This window comes from Benincasa hispida, chromosome 5 (assembly GCF_009727055.1).
Source record: "Benincasa hispida cultivar B227 chromosome 5, ASM972705v1, whole genome shotgun sequence".
NCBI lineage: Eukaryota > Viridiplantae > Streptophyta > Magnoliopsida > Cucurbitales > Cucurbitaceae > Benincasa > Benincasa hispida.
Window position 1 is genome coordinate 56352235 of NC_052353.1, and position 20039 is coordinate 56372273.

Genomic DNA, 20039 nt, shown 5'->3' on the forward strand with positions numbered 1-20039 from the left:
TGCAACCACTCGTAACATAGTGTTTAACTCCGATTTTTCAGCCAAAAATTTAAAATTCATCTTAATATTTATGTATCTGTTTTATTTTATTAAATGTGGAAACTCATTAGGGAACTTTATATTGAATCATTAAGAACTATCCTATACCACAAGATCTTTAATATAGTATACTCAAGACCTCAAAAGATCTCAGTAAGGTTGAAAAAGATGGAAAGCTAGTTTATGTTCATTGAGTTTCCACTTAAGAGCCTTATTACTGATAATATCTAATAAAAAAGCTGGATTTAGATTATTACTCCTAGATCTACCACAACTTTATTGGGAACCTTGAGGGTTATTAACTAAACAGAAGCAGCTGAAATTATACCCCTACCAGTAAACACTTTCAATGAGAACCATGGTTATGGATGAGAAGTCAGAAAACAGAATCATGTATTCATTAATGGTAGTAATATACTGCCACCATATTTTTCCAGCTTTATCTGAAACTGGGGTTCTTTCTAAGATATCATATTTCAATCTTCGAACATATTGCAATATGGGTTTCCACTTGCCTAAAATTCTTCATGCGAGGCAAAGTCTTCAGTAATCTTTATCAATGGGAAATGGGGCATCTCCGAACGCTGTCGATGTTCCTAAGGGCTATTTTACAGTTTATGTTGATGAGGAACAAAAAAAGCGTTTTGTCATTGCACTATCTTACTAGAACCAGTCTTCTTTTGAAGATTTGTTGAGTCAAGTAGAAGAAGAATTTGGATATAATCATTCAGTGGGTTGTATCACAATTCCTTGCCGTGAAGACGAGTTCCTCGATCTCAGTCGGAGTTTGAATGACTCATGAACTAGAGATTAACATCTAGAAATAGATAGAAAATGAATTAGAATGTAGAAACAATATAAACTTTGTTAAATGAGGGAACTTGATTTGTTGAAATTGTTGTACATTGTTCACAAATCACAATTCTTTTGTTTATTGAAACTAGATGATATTTATGAATGAAAACTCATTCTTCATTTCCTCTTACCCTTTACATTTCTTGTATGTAAAAGTGATTTCTTGATTCTTTTTTTACAAGAAAAAATGCAAATACCTTCTTCTGAGAAGGCACTGATGCACCATGGTTTTCATTTTCTAATTATATAAGGTGGAGAAAGTTTTCTAAGCATTACTCTGAAAATTTGATGCAGTAAAAATAGCTTCTTGGAATCCTACTTGTTTTTTTTTTCTCACTCTTTTTTTTTTCTTTTCATTAGAACTGAAAATCAAAAGGTCATGAAAGACATTTAAGTTTCTTCTATTAACTTAAAATCATTTGATTAATGTTATAAATTTTAAAGTATTACTTGAAACAAAATAATCTTTTAACAATGTTCAGCCAGAAGTTTCATATCAACAAATTTCCTGTATAATTTGATTTGGAAAGGAAACTCACTTTGGAATTTCAAAGAGAACTACCAACAAATGCTTCCCATACTGCAAGATCTTTCAAAAGGTATGCTTAAAATTTCAGCAAGATTGAAAAGGAAGCAAACTTAATTAAGAACTAGTTAGTTTAAGGTCACCATGAAATAGGAAATTGATTAGGTGAGATTTGTTGTACTATGGTAAACAAAGTACTCAGTAGATCATAACAAGAAGCTGGACTAATTTTACATTATGCACTTGATCCAGGTGAGGCTAATACTCATAAATACCATAGTTTTTAAGTGGGATTCATGTAGGGTTGTTCACCAAGTATTGGTAGCTCAGATTGGACACTTTAAAATGAGAATCATGTTATTGATGATAAGTCAGAAAAACAGAACCACGTGCTATCCATAAATGACTCTAATATACTTCCTACTATTTGTATACCAATACATACAGTCGCTATTAATCAGTTTGAGAACACACCCCATGTGATGATTCTAGCAATATATTTCTACTGTTCATACTACAATGACCCATATTAGCTTAGCCAAATTTTGTAGACTCTTCACAATTGACTGGTCATCTATATATACATATATCATCCATAGAAGGAAATCTTATTTTTTTGAAGTTTAAATCTTCTTGTACAAGTATTCATGATCAAGAGAGACAAATATAGCCATCAGATTACCTCATGTCATGCAGATTCTTCATTCTCCATCTGAGTGCTCAAAATGCTGCAGAGTCTTCTTCATTATCAAACAATGTTCCAAAAGGGTATATTCCAGTCTATGTTGGAGAGAAGCAAAGGAAGCGATATGAAGTACCAATATCTATGTTGCTCAACTGGGCCAAGCAAGTATTCCCATCAGGCCTCACAATTCACTTCAGAGAAGATGTATTTACCGAACTAGCCTCTCGCTTAGCAGAGAGAATTCGACTCCGTAGCACATTTTCTTCCTTCTTGATGGGTATTGAGTGATATTGAAAATATCTCTTCCACCTTTGGATGATACACACAGAAAAGCTTCAAGGCAAATGGCTCCTGAGGCTGCTCCCAAGGCCAAGTGTTATTCTCAGGCTTGAGATAGAACTCAAATGCTATATAATTCGCACAAAAGCTTGCAATTAAATGTCTTATCTCATACCTGTCTCTTATACACATCTAGATGTGTATAAGAGACAGCTTATGAACTGTCCAAAGCATTCATTGAATGAGAGTGAAAGTTGTTAGTTTTTAGTGCTAACAAAATGGTTCTATTCATTCTTCTTTTTCTCTTAATTTGTTTTACACTATTTTTCTCTTTTGGGGATCCCATAGAAATATCTTGCTGCCGTATGTTTAAAATGCTACTTGAGATTATTAAAAAAAGGATTAAGGAGTATCATAAACATATACGCACATTCTCCATCTTACATGAATATACATACTTGTAGTGCCTCATTGAAGTAATGCAAGCCTAAAGCTTTTGTTCAGACACAACAAACATATATCCCTGTGAAATCCTTTAAGAACAAGAACTTCTAGTTTGGGTAGATGACTAAAGCCTCTTCCTATTACAATAACTCCTCCCATATTATGCTCTCCAAAGAGAAACTCTTCTCAAAATGGGATATGTTTCTTTTACCTTCAAAATGGGGTTGGTAGTTCAATGAGAAATTATTGAACAATTTGTATGAACATTGATTTGTGTAAACAGTTGGACGTTGAAATTTTCCTTGTGACATACAGATTTTTATTATTATTTAATTAGTTACACGAAAATGTATGATGGTGATCTGCATCACCCAATTCGAAAACTCGAAATCTTAAGTTGACAACTTATGGTATATTTAATCTTTTAATACATTCTTAATGATAATGATCCAATGTTAATTTGTAACTTAATGGAGAGTGTTTTATATTTTTGTTCTCTGCTAACAGTTAACACTAACAACCAATAAAGTTTCTTAGCTGGAGTCTTCCCCATTGAATTAAAATGTAAGAGACAGAGCTATTAAATGCAACTAGAATTTTGTTTAACCAGAAGGACAACAAGGGCTTGAGTGCATATGATATGGCCATTATCCTATTAAAATTTTAGAGATTTTTTTAAACTTATTTTCCAGTTGTTATTTGGAGACAAAAGTAGGCCATGATGTTTCTACATAAGGTATATAGAATGACCATATATCACATGTATTTGAAATTCTCATAGTGGCTAGGAAGACACACTCATGTGATAGGTCATAAGCTACTGTCTCTTTAGCATTGAATCTAATCTTCCTTCCTTATCTCTATCTTTGATTAACCTAAGCCTCTCACTATATAAAGATTTTGTCATTTGAGTTCACAACCAACAAGTGTCTTTCAACATTCCATTCTCAAAAGAATTTGCAAGTTCTTTTTGAAGCATATTTGTAACATGGGTTTCCGTCTACCTAGAATTATTACTGCTAAGAAAAGTCTTCAACGATCTTCATCAACAGGAAATGGAGCATCTCCAAAGGCTGTTGATGTTCCAAAGGGATACTTTACGGTTTATGTTGGTGGGGTACAAAAGAAGCGTTTTTTCATCCAACTATCTTACTTGAACCAGCCATCTTTTCAAGATTTGTTGAGTCAAGCAGAAGAGGAATTTGGATATAATCATCCAATGGGTGGCATTACAATTCCTTGCAGTGAAGACTATTTCCTCGATCTCACTCGGAGTTTGAATGACTCGTGAACCAGAGAGATTAGTATCTAGAAATAGATGGTATATACAAAGGATTGGAAAAGTACAGAATGTAGATTGTATACATTTTTTAAATGGAAGAACTTGATTCTTTGAATTGAAATTGTTCTATATTGTTCATATTTTTTTCGTGATTGAAACTGGATGATTAAACTAATTGAATGATACCACTGGCTTGAATGTTTTACATAAACTAGATGATACTACTCGAAGCAACAACTAGGAATGCTACATAGTAATTTTCGCTCACTCTTTTTCTTTATTCATATTATTAATCAAGTGGTGAAGAAAGGCATTTCAAATTCTCATCTCTTCGTTTTCTATGCAACCACTTGTAACATAGTTTTTAACTCTGATTTTTCAGCCAAAAATTTAAAATTTCATTTTAATATTTCTGTGTCTTTTTATTTTATTTAAAGTGGAAGTTCACTAGGGAACTTTAAATTGAGTCATCAAGAACTATCCTATAGATCTTTAATATAGTTTACTCAAGATCTCAGAAGATCTCAGCAAGGTTGACAAAGATGGAAACCAAATTAAGAATTTGCAAGTTAAAGTTTATTGAATTTCCGCTTAAGAACCTTATTACTGATAATATCTAATAAAAAAGCTGGACTAAGATTATTACTCATAGATCTATCACAGCTTTATGTGGGATCCTTGGAGGGTTGTTAACTAAACAAAAGCAGCTGAAATTATACACCTACTAGTAAATACAACCAATGAGAATCATTTATGGATGGTAAGTCAGAAAACAGAATCATATGCTATTTATTAATGGTTGTAATAGATTACCACCATATTTTCCCAGCTTTATCTGAAAGTGGAGTCCTTTTTAGGATGTTCATTGTTGAGTGGTAGGGGACAATATGTATGCCAACAAATGTACAGTCAAAATCACTGCCTAATTCTCTATTAATCAATTTAAAAGCTCAGCCATGTGATGATTCTTGCTATATGTTTCCACTGTTCATTCTGCAGTGGTACCCACATTAGCATAGCCACTTTTTGTATACTCTTCATCATATATTGGTATGACATATATATAGACATATTATGCGATTCTATTTCCATATCTAATCATATTCTTTGCAAGGAAGACTTCATTTGTGAAGTTCATATCTTCTTAAACAATATTCAGGAACAGGAGAGGCAAGATATGGCTATCAGACTACCTCGTGTTATGCACGTCAAGCAGATCTTTCGTCGAGTAGCTCCAAATTCTGTTGAATCTTCTTCGGTAGGCAACAACATCCCGAGAGGGTATATTCCAGTTTATGTTGGAGAGGAACAAAAAAAGCGATATGTAGTACCGATATCTTATTTGAATGAGCCATCATTCCAGAGGTTACTGAGTAAGGCAGAGGAAGAATTTGGATATGATCATCCTATGGGAGGCCTCACAATTCCCTGCAGAGACAAAGTGTTTACTGATCTCACTTCCTGTTTAGCAGAGAATTGAAATTGATGCACAGCCCATTGCTTGCTCGAAATTGAGGAATTGCAAGATCTAATTGACTACTGTGGCCAGCAAAATGAAAAATCACTTAAGAAGATGCAGATATGCAGAACAGAACATTGGCCATTTGAATTGAACAGGTTGAAGTAAAGCTTCCAAATTCAAAATTGTCTTTGGGCTTTTGAAACCATCCAAGTCTCTGCAATCTGATGTCATATTTGAGAGAGCACAAAGATAATCACATGGCGCATCTGAACAATCCGAAGCATCAAATCAGATACATTTCAATGTGAACAAATTAGAATTGATCCATAATATCTTGTAAACATTGATCTGAATGAAACTGAAAGTTGAAACTTGTTGTTATTGACAAAAAGATTTTCTTTCTCCTCATTTTTGTTACCCTTTTTCTTTTCTATTGTTAATCAAAATAAATATTCAACAGTGACTTTTTAGATTTAAGCTCAGCAATAAAGAAATATATAGACTGATGAATTCTCCATTTCTTATAGAGATATAGACATAGTGTCATTAAAGCTACTTAGGCTGAAAGCTGATCTACAGAATAGGTATGCTGCCTATGAAATTGTATAGCATCCAATGTTAACAATGAGTTTAATATGATAATTGACCGAAGGAAACTTCTTCATTTTACCGAGTCAGTCTGCATTAAGCAAAAGTTTGAAAAGTAACACTTGAACATTTGGTAATGGAGATCAGTTCATGTTAACTCAAATGAAACAGAACCTTTCTTGCTAAAAACATGGAATTTGTTCTTTAACAATTCAATGATAGGTTGTGCAAAACCTACCTTGGGCTGTGTATAACATATGTATATGACAGATGACAGAAATATTAAGCAACTCACTTGATCTCATCAAGCTTTCACCACAACCAAAGTTATTTTCTTTTCCATAAAAACAAGTTACAACAAACTTTGTTTATATTCAAAGCAACAAAACAGTTTTGCAGCCATTTTACAATTCCAATTCTCATCAGATATCAAAATCCATAAAATGCTTAGTTCTTAAGGTTTTTATTGATATTTTTATTTCTGGAAATCAATGCACTAACAGAACTATAGCTAGGATAAAGGTTATAATTTTAGAAGCCAATAAACTTAAGTTTATGATTATGACTTCAAATCTTTCTACTCTGAATCGTAAGGACAACTCATTCAGTAGTGTCTTAAACTGAATATATATGAATGAGAATCCATAAAACGATAAGAATGAAAAAAAGCTTAGTTTTTCTTTCAAGAAATTTCATAAATCCATTTGACAACATATAGTAAAGGATATTAACAAGAAATAAAGACGTTTATCAGTTAAGCACGTTCAAGAGAGTGTTTGCAATCTCATAATAACCAAAAATTAAAAAAGAAAAGATCTCTCTCCTAAAGAATTGTAAGTGTGACAATGTGTAAATTCTTGATCATTCGTAAATGTAAACAGCAAGTCAGGAATAACTTCTAAGTGGTTTTAATTTGTTAATATAATAGTTTGTCATCCTCCAGTGGTTGATTATATTTTTCTTGGTAGTTTCCCGATAAATTATTGAACACATTAACTAGTCTTGAAAGTTGATGTCTTTTCGCGAGAGAGGGGAAAAGAAAAGAGAAAAAAATATGGACCCTTTTTTCAGCTACGGTAACTGATTCAAGTAATGTAACTATCAATAAGAGACAGGAAATAGAAATCCAAGTAGAAGGAGGCAAGACTTAGGCATCAGAAGTGGGGAAGCATTTCAATGAACAAGCATTACAGGATAATTGTTTATCATATAGTATTGGAGGAATATTTTTTATATGCCAAATTTAGCTTCGCCTCTTCTACCAACCATCATATCTCAGGAAAATATTCACAGTCAACATCATATTTTTTGAGATAAAAAACAAATTTCATTGATGTATGAAATTAACAAAAGAGTAAATAGACTATATAATCTATAAAAAGTAATGCATTTACACCAAGACGAAGTAAAAAAAAAAAAAAAAACAATTTGCTCAAAGTAGCTATTGATTTGAACAAGCAAACCCAATAGTTCTCATTGCTCTGCAGTCACCTGGGATTTTGACATGGGAATGTGCTAGTTTCAATGAAAGAACATGTTCTCAAGTTAGGTAGATCAAAAGTTCCTATTTAATTTCAATGGAAGATGATGGTCTGTTACATCCAATAAAATGCTAAGGATGAGGTCTTTCTTCTACTTTTCGACTCTACTATTCAGCACTATTTGTATGTAAGTTTTATTTGTACCACAGTGTCCATGCTAGAGATTTTTTCGAGCATTCTGCTAACCGTAACAACCAAAGGGTTTCTTAGCTGGAATCTTTCCCATTAGAGCAAAATGTAATAGACATTGTTATTGAAACCAATTAAGATATGTTTCATCAGAAGGACATCAGGGTCTTGAGTGCCTCTAATATGTCCATAATCCTATTAAAATTTTATAGATTTGCTTAACTCACCTCTCCAGTTGTTATCTAAAGACATAAGTAGGCCAGGATGTTTCTACACAAGGTATACAGAATAACCATATATCACATGAATTTTAAATTCTCATAATGCCCTTGGAAGACACATCATGTGATAGATCATGAGCTTATGCCACTCTAGCATTGAAATCTCATCTTCCCCTCTTGTTTTCTATCTTCGAGTAACCTAAGCCATTCATCTATATATAAAGGTCATGTTAAACAGATTCACAAGCAACAAGAGTTTTTTCCATATTCCAACTCTCAAAAAGAAATTTCAAAGTTTGGTATTCCTCTCAAGGTCTCATATTTCAAATCTTGGAACATATTACAACATGGGTTTCCGCTTGCCTAGAATTGTTACTGCTAAGCAAAGTCTTCAGCGATCTTCATCAACAGGAAATGGAGCATCTCCAAAAGCTGTCGATGTTCCAAAAGGCTATTTTACCGTTTATGTTGGTGAGGAACAAAAGAAGCGTTTTGTCATTCCGCTATCTTATTTGAACCAGCCTTCTTTTCAAGACTTGTTGAGTCAAGCAGAAGAAGAATTTGGATATAATCATCCAATGGGTGGCATCACAATTCCTTGTAGTGAAGAAATTTTCCTAAATCTCACTCAGAGTTTAAACGACTCATGAAGTAGCGAGATTAATAGATAGCATAGAAAAGGATTAGATTAGCACAAAATGTAAACATAGTGTAAAAACTTTTACAATGAGAAAACTCGATTCATTGAAACTATTCTATAGTGTTTGTTATTCTTTTCATTACTAAAACTAGATGATGAAACAACTTGAATGATATTAATGATTGGAAAATTCTTTTTTCATTACTCTTCTTAACCTCACTTTTGTTCTTTGTTTACTGATTATTAGTTCAAAACTGGAAAAGAGGTCAACAGAGACATTCAAGCTTCTCCTATTGATCTTAAATGATTTAATTATTCCCAAAGTATCTCTGATAGCAAACATTTTGTGGACAATATTTTATTGACCAAAAATTTTCAGCCTTAACAAATTTACTATATGCTTAGATTTGTAGGGGAAGCTAATGTCTAAATTTTAAACTGAGTTTTCAATGAAATTTTGTCTAATGTAAGATCTTCCAGAATATTTACTCAATCGTTATTTAAGAGATAAGTTACAAAGATTATCAAGGTAATGAGAATGTCTTATCAAGAAGCTGTACTGATTTTAGATTAAGCACTTGATTCAAATGAGGTTAGCACCTATAAATCTACAATAAGTTTAGTGGGATCCATGTATGGTTGTTTAACAATTAATGGTAGCTGAAATTGTTCACCTACTAGTATATGAGAACCATCTAAGTCAGAAAACAGAAGCATGTGCTATCCATAAATGACTAATATAGAATGCAACTATTTCTCCCTAGCTGTATTTGAAAGTGGGGTCCTTTTTAGGATGTTAATTTTGGAATGGCTATGGATAAAATGTTTGCCAACAAAAATATATTCACAATCACTGTTCAATGTTAATCAATTTGAATACACATCCATGTGACGGTCCTTGCCATATGTTTTTGATGCAATAGGATTAGGATAAATTAGGATATCTTAGTTAAATCCTTGATTGATTAGGTTCATGATTAGTTTCCTTGATCAATTAAGATTAGGATTAGTTTTCTTGGTTAATTAGGATTAGAAATAGTTTTCTTAATTAATTAGGATTAGGATTAGTTTGTTTTCCAATTCTCGATTGTCTTCTTGTATTCATAACTTTTGATTTAGAATAAAGACGTTTATCTGATTCTTGGAGTGAGTTTCTCTTTTATCTCTTAGGCTACATTAGTTTCCGCTATTCATCTTAAGTGACACCCACAATAGCAGATTTTGTAGACTCATATTATATGATTCTATACTCCTATAGAATCTTTCTGTGTGAAACTTAAATTTTCTTATACAGACTTAAAAGATCAAGAGATGTAAATATGACTATCGGTCTACCTCGTCAGGCATGTCGAGCATATTTTTCATTGAGTAACTTCAAATGCTGCTGAATCTCTTTCCATGTCCAATCATGTTGCAAGATAGTATATTCCGGTCTATGTCAAAGAGGAGCAAAAGAAGCAGTATGAAGTGCCAGAGTCTTACTCGATCAAGCCATTGTTCCAAGAGTTGTTTGATAAAGCCAAATGAAGAATTTGGATATGATCATCTGAGGGGAGGCCTCACAATTCCCTGCAGAGAAAGTGTCTACTTCTGAAAAACTCGAAAGGGAAGCAGATGCAGCAGAAAAGTAATAGACCAATTCCATGGCCAGACAAGGGAAATCCATCCCTAAAGTTGAGAGAGCACTCTCCAAGAACACAAATTCTATATTAAAATCGATATTCAAAAGCTTCCCAAAAATAAGGCAATTAACTAATTAATTCTAAAAAACTAATTAAACATTAATTAATCTAAATTGTCAACTAAAATATACTAATTATCCTACAAATCTCCTCCTCAGAAGCACATTCATTCTCTTATTGCTCAAAATTGAGAAACAAAATGTGAATATGATGGCTCAAGAAGACAATACAGATGTGATAGAAAGCAAATTGGTTATTTGCCTTGAGCAGGTTGAAGGAAAGCCTCCATATAAAAAATTATCCTTCAGCTTGTATGATCAATACTTCAAATGTCCTGCAATTTGATGTGATACAAATGAAAAACATAGCTACTCGAGTAGAATAGTTGAAAAGTTATGGCATTTATTCAATTCTCTTATTATGAATGCTTGTTTCTTACATTCAAACAAATGCTAACACTTGAATCTCTCTTCTATTTCTATCCTGTACTATTTCACATTCTCTGTACCTCTAAGTTTCACCTGTACCACGATATCCTTGCTTAAGAATTTCATGAATTCTCTATAAACACCAACAACCAACAAAGTTTATTAGCTGGAATCTTTCTAATCAAAGCAAAATGACAGGCATAGCTATTTAATGCAGATAGAACGGTCGCATTAAAAGGACAACGAAGGCTCGAGTGCCTCTAATATGTCCATGATGCTACTAAAATTATAGAGATTTATTCAATTCACTTGTTGATTTTCATCTAGAGACAAAGGTAGGCCATGATGTTTCTCCCCATAGTATACAAACTGGCCATATATCACATGAATATGAAATCATCATAATAGCTTGGAAGACACATCCATGTGATAGGTAATAAGCTAATATCACTTCAGCATTGAATCTTATCTTCCTTCCTTTTCAATGTCACCATCTTCCATCTATATAAAGATCATGAAATTGAGCTCACAATCAACTCATCTTCCACATTCCGATTATCTAAAGAAATCTCAAACTTTTGTCTTCCTTCCAAAGTCTCATACTTCTTTTGGAAAAATACTAACATGGGTTTCCGCTTGCCTAGTATTGTTCATGCTAAGCAAAGTTTTCGGCGATCTTCGTCGACAGGAAATGGAGCATCTCCAAAGGCTATAGATGTTCCAAAGGGCTACTTTACAGTTTATGTTGGTGAAGTACAAAAGAAGCGTTTTGTCATCCCGCTATCTTGCTTGAACCAACCTTCATTTCAAGATTTATTGAGTCAAGCAGAAGAAGAATTTGGATATGATCATCCAATGGGTGGCATCACAATTCCTTGCAGTGAAGAAATTTTTCTCAGTCTCACACAAAGCTAAACAACTCATGAACCAGAAGGATTGATTTAGAAAACTAGGTAGTACAGAAAAAGGATTAGAATAGCACAGAATGTAAACTACAACATTTTTTCCAATGAAATAGCTTGATTCTTTGAATTGAAATTGTTGTACAGTGTTCATAATTCTTTCATCATTGAATTAGATGACAAAACTATTTTAATTATACTATTGGCTGAAATTTCCTTCCTTCTTCTTTCTCCTCTCCCACAATTTCTGCTTAGTGATTATACAGTTTAAGATCAGTAAAGAGATCTCTTGGTTTTTCTTCTCCCAAAATCAAGTAGTACTTGTAATCCGATGCAACGTTTTAAGCTGACTCGTTTCTTTTTACTTGAATTTTTAATCAAAAGTTGATGAAAGACATTCTAAGTTTTCTTCTGTTCATCTTTAAGGATTTAATTAATATTACGATTTCCAAGTTACAGTCTCAAGATCTAGTTGAAGGTCAGTATGAAATTGGAACATTAATTAGATGATGAAACTAACTGCTGTGATTAACAAAGTTTTGAGGATGTCTAATCAAGAAGCTGGATTGATATTAGAATATGCACTTGATTGAAGTAAGGTTAATACTCATAAATCTACAACAGATTTATGTGGAATCCATGTAGAGTTGTCCACCAAGCAGCAATGTGTAGATTGTACACCTACCAATGAGAACCATATTAATGATACTAAGTGAGAAAGGAAAACCATGTGATATCCATAAATGATTCTAGTGCACTGTCCTATCTTTCCCTAGCTTTATTCGAAAATGGGTTTCTTATTCTGGAATGGTTGTGAACATTATTTATTCCAAAAAAAAAAAAGTTAATCACAATAGCTACTAATCTCTATTAATCAGCTTGAAGGTAAAGAGAAAATTGAAATGTATACCCCACTTTTGGAAGTTTCACGAAGAGAGTGTTCCAAATCTATTTGACTACTTAATTCCTAAGTTCAAACCTTAAGATGAACTTAATACCAAAACCATTATTATCTCTCGGGTCCGGGCCTCGGAGCAGACACGGGTGCCTCAGGAATAAAATAAGTTGAGTTCATCCTTAACACTCATTGAATGTGATTGAAAATCAATAGTTTTTAGTGCAAACAAAACGATTCCATTTCCTCTTCTTTTTCTTTGAACGTCTTTTCTTCAAAACAAGAAACAACTTTCTGTTGATAGATGAAAATGAAATGGTTCAACATTAGAAGCTCCCTAAGGAACAAAAGGGAAAACAAGAGAAGACATGGAAGAAACATAAACAAAGAAGAGAGAAGCCATCTCCGCATCATGCTGATCAATCAAAGAGCTTTAGACTCCATAATATAAGCATAGAAAAGTTGATGCAGGAAGGAAGCTTGCTGAGCCAATGTTAAAGCATGATCCTCAACCAGTTGAAAAATTAGGTTCACTCCTTAGTTAAAAAACAAACCAAATCTCTCATTTATGATAAGGAAACTAATACCTTGTGTGAAGGTTGTGGTGACTTTCCTCTGGCTACTTGAAATAAATAACTAAATGGTTTCTTTTAAAGAAAGAAAAAAAGACAATTTCATTGATGAAACAAAATTACAAAAAGAGGGGGGGGAGGAACGCCAAGGACCCCAAGCCAAGGAAGTTACAAAAAGGTCTTCCAATGGGCACAAAGATAAAATAGAATAAGTATTGTAAGGAGTATAATATTTACACCATGAGAGAGCAACCAAAAATATATGATCCACGAAGCTTCCTTTGTGCATAGTTCAATTATCAAAAAAAATTTCCAACTTTTATCAACCTTTTAGAATCTCATAGTTCTTGAGAAATACCATATCGCGATGGGTGTCCATTTGCCTAGTATTGTTCATGCTAAGCAAAGTCTTCAACGATCTACATTAACAGGAAATGGGGCATCTCCAAAACCGGTAGCTGTTCCAAAAGGCTGCTTCACAGATTATACTGGCAAGGACAAAAGATGCGTTTTGTCATCTCACTATCTTACTTAAATCAGTCTTCATTTCAAGATTTGTAGAGTCAAACAAAAAAAGAGTTCGGATATGATCATTCAATGGGTGGCATCATAATTTCCTGCAGTGAAGAAACTTTTCTCAGTCTCATTCAAGGTTTAAATAACTCATGAACCAGAGAGATTGATATCTATAAATAAAAAACATACTATAGAAATAGGATTATAAAAGTACGGAATGTAGATGGTAAACATTTTTTAAATGGGAGAATCTAATTCTTTAAATTTAATATGTTCCCATACTACATAAATCTTTTCATTGTCAAGACTGGATCATGAAACTAGTTGAATGATTATAATACTATTAGTTGGAATACCTTTCTTTCTTCCTCTTCTCCCCAACATTTTCTCTATATATTAATTATGTAGTTCATGAAAGGCAAAGAGGACTCTTGGTTTTTCTTTGCCAGGAAAAAGCAAACAACTTGTGTAAGAAGCATCAATGGACCAAATATTGCTTTGGAGCTTGATGCAGTATTGCTCTTTTCTTTTCCTTTTTATTAGAACTTATCAAAATTTTGATTAAGTGGTCCCTAAAAGTCTTCAGTTTTCCTCCATCCATCTTTAAGGATTTGATGAAGACCATGATGTCTGCAACTTCTAAAACAAGCACTTATATGTAACAAAATAGTATTAGACCCTGATTTTTTTTTTTTTTTTCAGCCAGAGTTTCAAGTTTATTTCAATGATTATGAATCTGCTTGCTTTTATTCCAAATGGAAGCCTACTTACCAATTTCAAAATCAATCATTCAGAAGCTATCCAACAATGCATTTCAAACAGTTTAGTCAAGATCATAACAAGGTTAAAGAAGACAAAATCCTAATCGACACTTCGTTGGTTTAAGGTCACCTTGACTAGGAAAATTAATTAGATTAGATTTGTTAAATTTCAATTTAAGAGACTAATGAGTATAATTATCAATGTCCAGAAAGAAAGTAATTAGTTAGAATCATAGAACTTCTATTTAAGAGACTAATTATTGTGATTATGAAAGTAGTTGAGATTGTACAGCTAAGAAGCACGGATAAGGATGCGACACGGCATGGATACAATGACATGGCATATTTTTAAAATATAGGACATAGACACAACAAAGACATGTTGATTAAAATATACATTTTTTAAAATATATATCATCTGTATGTAAGAAGAAAATTCGATGTCAATGAACTCATACATTTATATGTTTAAGAAATTAGTTTGGGGTATTTTTGAAGCATGTCTAGCAAATACTGAACCTACTTTAACTTTATACAACTAGTGTCTGACCCATCTATTGCACTAATAAGTGTTTGATACATGTCCAACAAGTATCGAATCCCTTTGAACTTTTATAGAAATAAAATGAAAGAATACAAGGGCAAACGAAAAAAAAAACCCCAAAAAAACAGGAGTCCAACACTAATTACGAAAAGGACTCTAATTCAAAAGAACAAGACCAATGTCATGATTATAAAACAGTCTTGTGACCGACGCCTAAACAGAAGCATTGAACTTTACAATCTCTGGAACCTCCTACTTAGATTTTCTCAGTATCCCTAGAGATCCTGCTGTTCCTCTCAAGTCAATGCCTCACAAAATATAAAAGAAGTTCACATGCCCCAACACTTTGCCCTTTTTCCTAAGGGGAGGATGCGGAAGCACCTCCTCCAACAAGGACTGCCCATCTCTATTATGAGCCCTACTAACGCCAAAAGATCTCCCCACCAACAATCCCAAAGGTAGTTCTGAACTGGTACTCGCACAACAAATGATTTAGACCCTCCTGATGCCTCCTACAAATAGTGCACCATTGCAGGAGCAAAACAAAGGAATATTGGACACGGTCCAAAGCATCGACTCTCCCCCGGAAAACCTGTCACGCAAACACCTTAACACTAACTTTTTTTCAGAATTTTAACATTCCATAAAGAAGATGAGATTGAAGCCTCAGAAGCAGCCGGCAGATCGGAGGGGAAGATCCAGAGGTGCAGATATGCTACAAGGAAATTGGCTACTCATATTGAATACATTATTCAAAAGCTCCTATACAAAGTACTTTTCTCTGGCCTGCAATAGAATTCAAGTTCTATACAATTCCCACAAAAGTTTGCAGTTTGATGTGTCCTATCTTCCACCCAATCCATAAAAATAGAACACTGATAACTGAAAGTGAAAGGCAATCAATTGTTCTACTAGAGATATATGAACCGTCTAAAGCATTGAACCTACCAACTTCAGTTCAGTGTTAAAAGACAAAATATATGAGTTCACCCTTACTTGTAAAACTTTCTTTTTTTTTTTCCTTTTTTTTTGGATTAAACATTCAAGTTCAGTGTTAAACATTCATTTATTTGTAAAATATTCATTGATGAGATCGAAAGTCAAGAACAACTGTCAGTGCTAACAAAAGGACACTTTCTTCCTTTTCTCTTAATTTTTTATTATTTTGTTCTCTTCGTGATACAATGTAAAGATGATGTTGCCATATGGTTAAATGCTGTTTTAAGAGCTTTTAAAAAAAGGTTTAAGGAGTATCATAGAGAGATCAGCACATTCTCCATTTTACATGCAGGCAAAGCTTCTATGGCGTACCTTTTTTTTCCCATCCTTCTATGACCTAATTGGAGCAGACCAAAAGCTTTTGTTCATACATAATAGGCATATATATATATATATATATGACTCTGCAATCCTATATTAACAAGTTCATCTAATTTGAATATGTGACTGTAAAATCCAATTAGTAAAAGCCCATTCTTAAGTCCCATTTCCTTTTGCCTACATTTCTTTCCTTTTGAAAATTGTATAGTGGTATTACTTTTTTTCTTTTTGCTTTTTTCCTTGCACATCCCCACCCCCTCTATCTTTCATTTATTATTGTATACTTTCATTTATTATTGTATACAGCTGGCTATTTGTATAATTGTATGGTACAATATTGTTGAATGAAAGTAAGAAATGTAAGTGATTTTTTTCATTCAATCCTACATTAACAAAAACTTCTAATTTGAATATATGACCAAAGCCTTTTCCTTCTAAAATGTAATTATACACAAGCATCAAAAACTAGTTCAATTGTTCCTAATTCAAGCTTAATAGAGCCTTTCGTTCATGACCAGGAAACTAATAGCTTGAAGATATTCATTAACAACATAATCAGAAGGTTGTGGGGAACTTTTCTCTGGCTATACAACTAAATTGTTTTACATTAGCAGCACAAATACTAAATGGAAGGAGAAACAAATGCCCTCATTCATATGAACAGGAACACTGATTACATATGCATCCATTAAAGTCTAAAAGAAAAGCAAAGTTACCTCTTTCCCTTTTTTCAGGTAAATCTTTCCACAATTCTCATGAGGTTCTGACATCAGCAAAGCCATCTTTTTGAGTGTCTTAACATGGAAGTTAGAAAAATCCTTGCAATCTAGACACAGTCAAGTTGAACCATCAGAAAGTAGTGGCTTATATTTCATTGTCTTGTAATGAGATCATTCGATTCAGTCCATCAAAAACAATGCGATGCGAAATGAGGGAACTTATCCCAATTTCATCCTGTTTTTTTCTCCATTTCCCCTCTTCTTGTTTCCATGGATTATCCTCCCCTATTAATTGCTGAATGAGCCAAATCCACTCCCTTCTCCTGCTCTCTTGTCAAATTAGACACCACATTTTGCCTGAGTTTTATCTTTGCCTCTGTTTCCTTCTATCCTTGAGGTCTACATCCATACCAAACTCTCCACAGACCGCCCCCGTCTTTGAATATACCGAATACCGGTGTCCCAACCATGTCCTTAATCCAAAGGCCAGGTATCAAACTGTCCATTTCCAATCTTTAGGCAGCTCTCTACTCGCTATTTTTTGATGTATGTAGGACACCAATGTTTGTCACCTAATGGACACTGATGTTTGCAGTCTCAAATCTTAGCTGCAAGTTGGAAGACAATTCCATGTGCTCTTCATAATCCATTTCCCAACTCCATTTGCCTCTTCACCACTCAAAAGACTTCAAGAAAAAAAGATCATTGCAATTCTCACCTATATATACACACACACTAATTCTCTCCTCTGAATCACAAAAACAAACCAACCCAGGTCTTCATTCAAAGCTCAAAATCACCCTCCAAAGCCAAAAATCAAAACAACCCACAAAATCAAAATTCTCAAGATACATATCATGGGATTCCGTTTGATAAACAGCCCAAGGAAATCACCATCGACTGTTCCAAAGGGGTTTTTCGCTGTCTACGTTGGAGAGACCCAAAAGAGACGACATGTGATTCCGATTTCTTACTTGAAGCATCCATCGTTTCAAGATTTGTTGAGTAAAGCTGAAGAAGAGTTCGGATTCGATCATCCAATGGGGGGCTTGACGATCCCTTGCAATGAAGAAGTGTTCTTCGAAGTCACTTCTCGCTTGGCTAATTGTTGAAGATGATAAACTGACGAACACCCAATAATAGAAGATAGAACATGAATGACAATTTTGTACAGTAGAAATCTCGATTTATTTCCTTCCTCATCGTCTTCAAGGAACGATTTGCGAAAGGGAAATTGTAGATTTGTTTGAGATGGGCAATAATTAAAATAACTCAATGATTCGTCATTTCGATCATACACTTTTTCCTTATTCTCTCTGATGTAGTGATTTGGAATTTGATTTTTCTAGAACATGGGAAAGAAGCTTAATTGTTGGATACTGAAGACAAAATAGTTCTTGGGTTGTTCTTGCTAACTGTTAAGAATTTATTTGTGGGATCTTTTTGCAGATTTTTAGTTTGATCGAGTTGTAATTGAATATTTCTTAGGAAATTTATACGGATGATCCAATTTTTTGGTCCAAAATATCGAATGACCCATTTTTAAAAAATAATGTCAATTGACCCTCTCCTTACGTCATCATGATATGCGAGTACAAAAATGCCCTCTAGTCTATACGAGTGCGCTCAAACTCAACGGTCGTCCCACTCTGCTCAAAATTATCATGCAAGTGTCATTCAACCTCTCTCTGCAAAACCTTCGTCCATCTATTGTCGTAACCGAAGTTCTCTACTGGGTTAGTGAATTTAATTTTTGTCTTCCATGTTGTGTTGCATCTGTTTAGGTTAGTTTCGTTTGATCAGTCGTCACGTTCATAACTAGTTTCGGGGTTTAATCGGTCGTCTGTTTTTTATTTTGGGTTTTGATGTGTTCTGCATTGGTTGAGGGCGAAGAAGATATAGTTAGAGTCAGACAAGGTAGTGGACAAGTTTTGCGAGAGCAAGATGGGCTAGAGCAAGACGGGCGAAAGCGAGATGGGCTAGAGCGAGATGGGATAGAGCGATTCGAGCGAAAGCGAGATGAGCTTGAGCGAGACGAGCGAAAACGAGATGGGCAAGAGCGAGATTAGTGAGATTAGCGAAAGCGAGACTTGGGCAAGAGCGAGATTAGCGAAAGCGAGACTTTAACAGTATGTTTTGTTAGTGATTTTTTAGTACGAACCTGTTAACTGATAAATTGAATGTTCATACAATGCAGGAGTAATTTAAGATGTCAAAATCTTTGAAAATTCATGAAGTTGATAGGTTTCCCGGACAAGTAACTTGCCTGGCCCACATTGCCAATGCCAATAAGATTGTAAAGCAGAAGTTTACCAGAAGGCAGTTAGAGATGTTCAAGAAAACAGTTTTTGGTCGCTTTGTAGACATTGAACTTGTATTCAACAGCCCAATAATCCACCATATGTTATTGAGGAAAGTGAAGAAATCAGGAGTGGACTCAATTAGTTTCTTTGTCAAAGGAAAGGTTGTCACATTTTCAAAGGACAACTTTTTATTAATTACTGGTTTGTAGCGGTCTCCTATGCGAGTGTGTACGGAGTGAGGAATCCTCACAAGAACTTTTTACGAGGTACTTTGGTAATCGATCAACCTCAGACACATTCCACTTGAATTTACTTGAAGAATAATACAAAAAATGGTATTTGAAAATGATGATGATGCTGTGAAAATTACCCTAGTATATTACACAGAGGTTGCAATGATGGGTAAAAACAAGCAAAAGAATGTTGTCGATCGTACTCTATTTGACGATGTTGAAGACGTAGATTACTACAACAATCTTGATTATGGTACAATTATTTGTTAGAGGACACTCGATGCCTTAAAGACCGCATTGAACGACAAGGTTGGTTTATACAAGGAGAGGGTGAGGGGAAATAAAAATTATGTTGTGAAGTACTCGCTCCGTGGATTTCTCCAAACATTCCAGGTAGATGTTCCTTAACTTAACTTTATCTTTGGTTTAACATTAACATAGTTATAAATTTGAGTTGTTTGGATTTAGGAGTG

General features: G+C 34.0%; 4 protein-coding genes and 1 long non-coding RNA gene across 5 annotated transcripts; 4 read left to right on the top strand and 1 right to left on the bottom strand.

The window, feature by feature from the left end:
- Positions 1 to 3764: 3764 nt before the first annotated feature.
- On the top strand, positions 3765 to 4237 carry LOC120077449 (auxin-induced protein X10A-like). The gene has a single exon (XM_039031328.1). The coding sequence runs from the start codon at positions 3817 to 3819 to the stop codon at positions 4117 to 4119; it is 303 nt and encodes a 100-aa protein (XP_038887256.1). The 5' UTR covers positions 3765 to 3816; the 3' UTR covers positions 4120 to 4237.
- An 830-nt stretch (positions 4238 to 5067) lies between these two features.
- LOC120077445 (indole-3-acetic acid-induced protein ARG7-like) lies at positions 5068 to 6017 on the top strand. The gene has a single exon (XM_039031324.1). The coding sequence runs from the start codon at positions 5072 to 5074 to the stop codon at positions 5588 to 5590; it is 519 nt and encodes a 172-aa protein (XP_038887252.1). The 5' UTR covers positions 5068 to 5071; the 3' UTR covers positions 5591 to 6017.
- Positions 6018 to 8312: 2295 nt separating this feature from the next.
- On the top strand, positions 8313 to 8801 carry LOC120077447 (auxin-induced protein 15A-like). The gene has a single exon (XM_039031326.1). The coding sequence runs from the start codon at positions 8399 to 8401 to the stop codon at positions 8699 to 8701; it is 303 nt and encodes a 100-aa protein (XP_038887254.1). The 5' UTR covers positions 8313 to 8398; the 3' UTR covers positions 8702 to 8801.
- Positions 8802 to 11345: 2544 nt separating this feature from the next.
- On the top strand, positions 11346 to 11897 carry LOC120077450 (auxin-induced protein 15A-like). Its single transcript, XM_039031329.1, has one exon. It carries the CDS (start codon positions 11426 to 11428, stop codon positions 11714 to 11716), a length of 291 nt encoding a protein of 96 aa, XP_038887257.1. The 5' UTR covers positions 11346 to 11425; the 3' UTR covers positions 11717 to 11897.
- A 1349-nt stretch (positions 11898 to 13246) lies between these two features.
- On the bottom strand, positions 13247 to 17886 carry LOC120077451. Its single transcript, XR_005481751.1, has 2 exons — positions 17028 to 17886; positions 13247 to 13787 (listed from the first exon to the last, which is right to left on the bottom strand). It is a non-coding gene; the product is annotated as an uncharacterized LOC120077451 (long non-coding RNA).
- Positions 17887 to 20039: the final 2153 nt, after the last annotated feature.

Bases quoted from the DNA above. Each gene is read 5' to 3' on its own strand.
- LOC120077447 (XM_039031326.1), top strand. From the start codon at position 8,399: ATGGGTTTCCGCTTGCCTAGAATTGTTACTGCTAAGCAAAGTCTTCAG.
- LOC120077449 (XM_039031328.1), top strand. From the start codon at position 3,817: ATGGGTTTCCGTCTACCTAGAATTATTACTGCTAAGAAAAGTCTTCAA.
- LOC120077445 (XM_039031324.1), top strand. From the start codon at position 5,072: ATGATTCTTGCTATATGTTTCCACTGTTCATTCTGCAGTGGTACCCAC.
- LOC120077450 (XM_039031329.1), top strand. From the start codon at position 11,426: ATGGGTTTCCGCTTGCCTAGTATTGTTCATGCTAAGCAAAGTTTTCGG.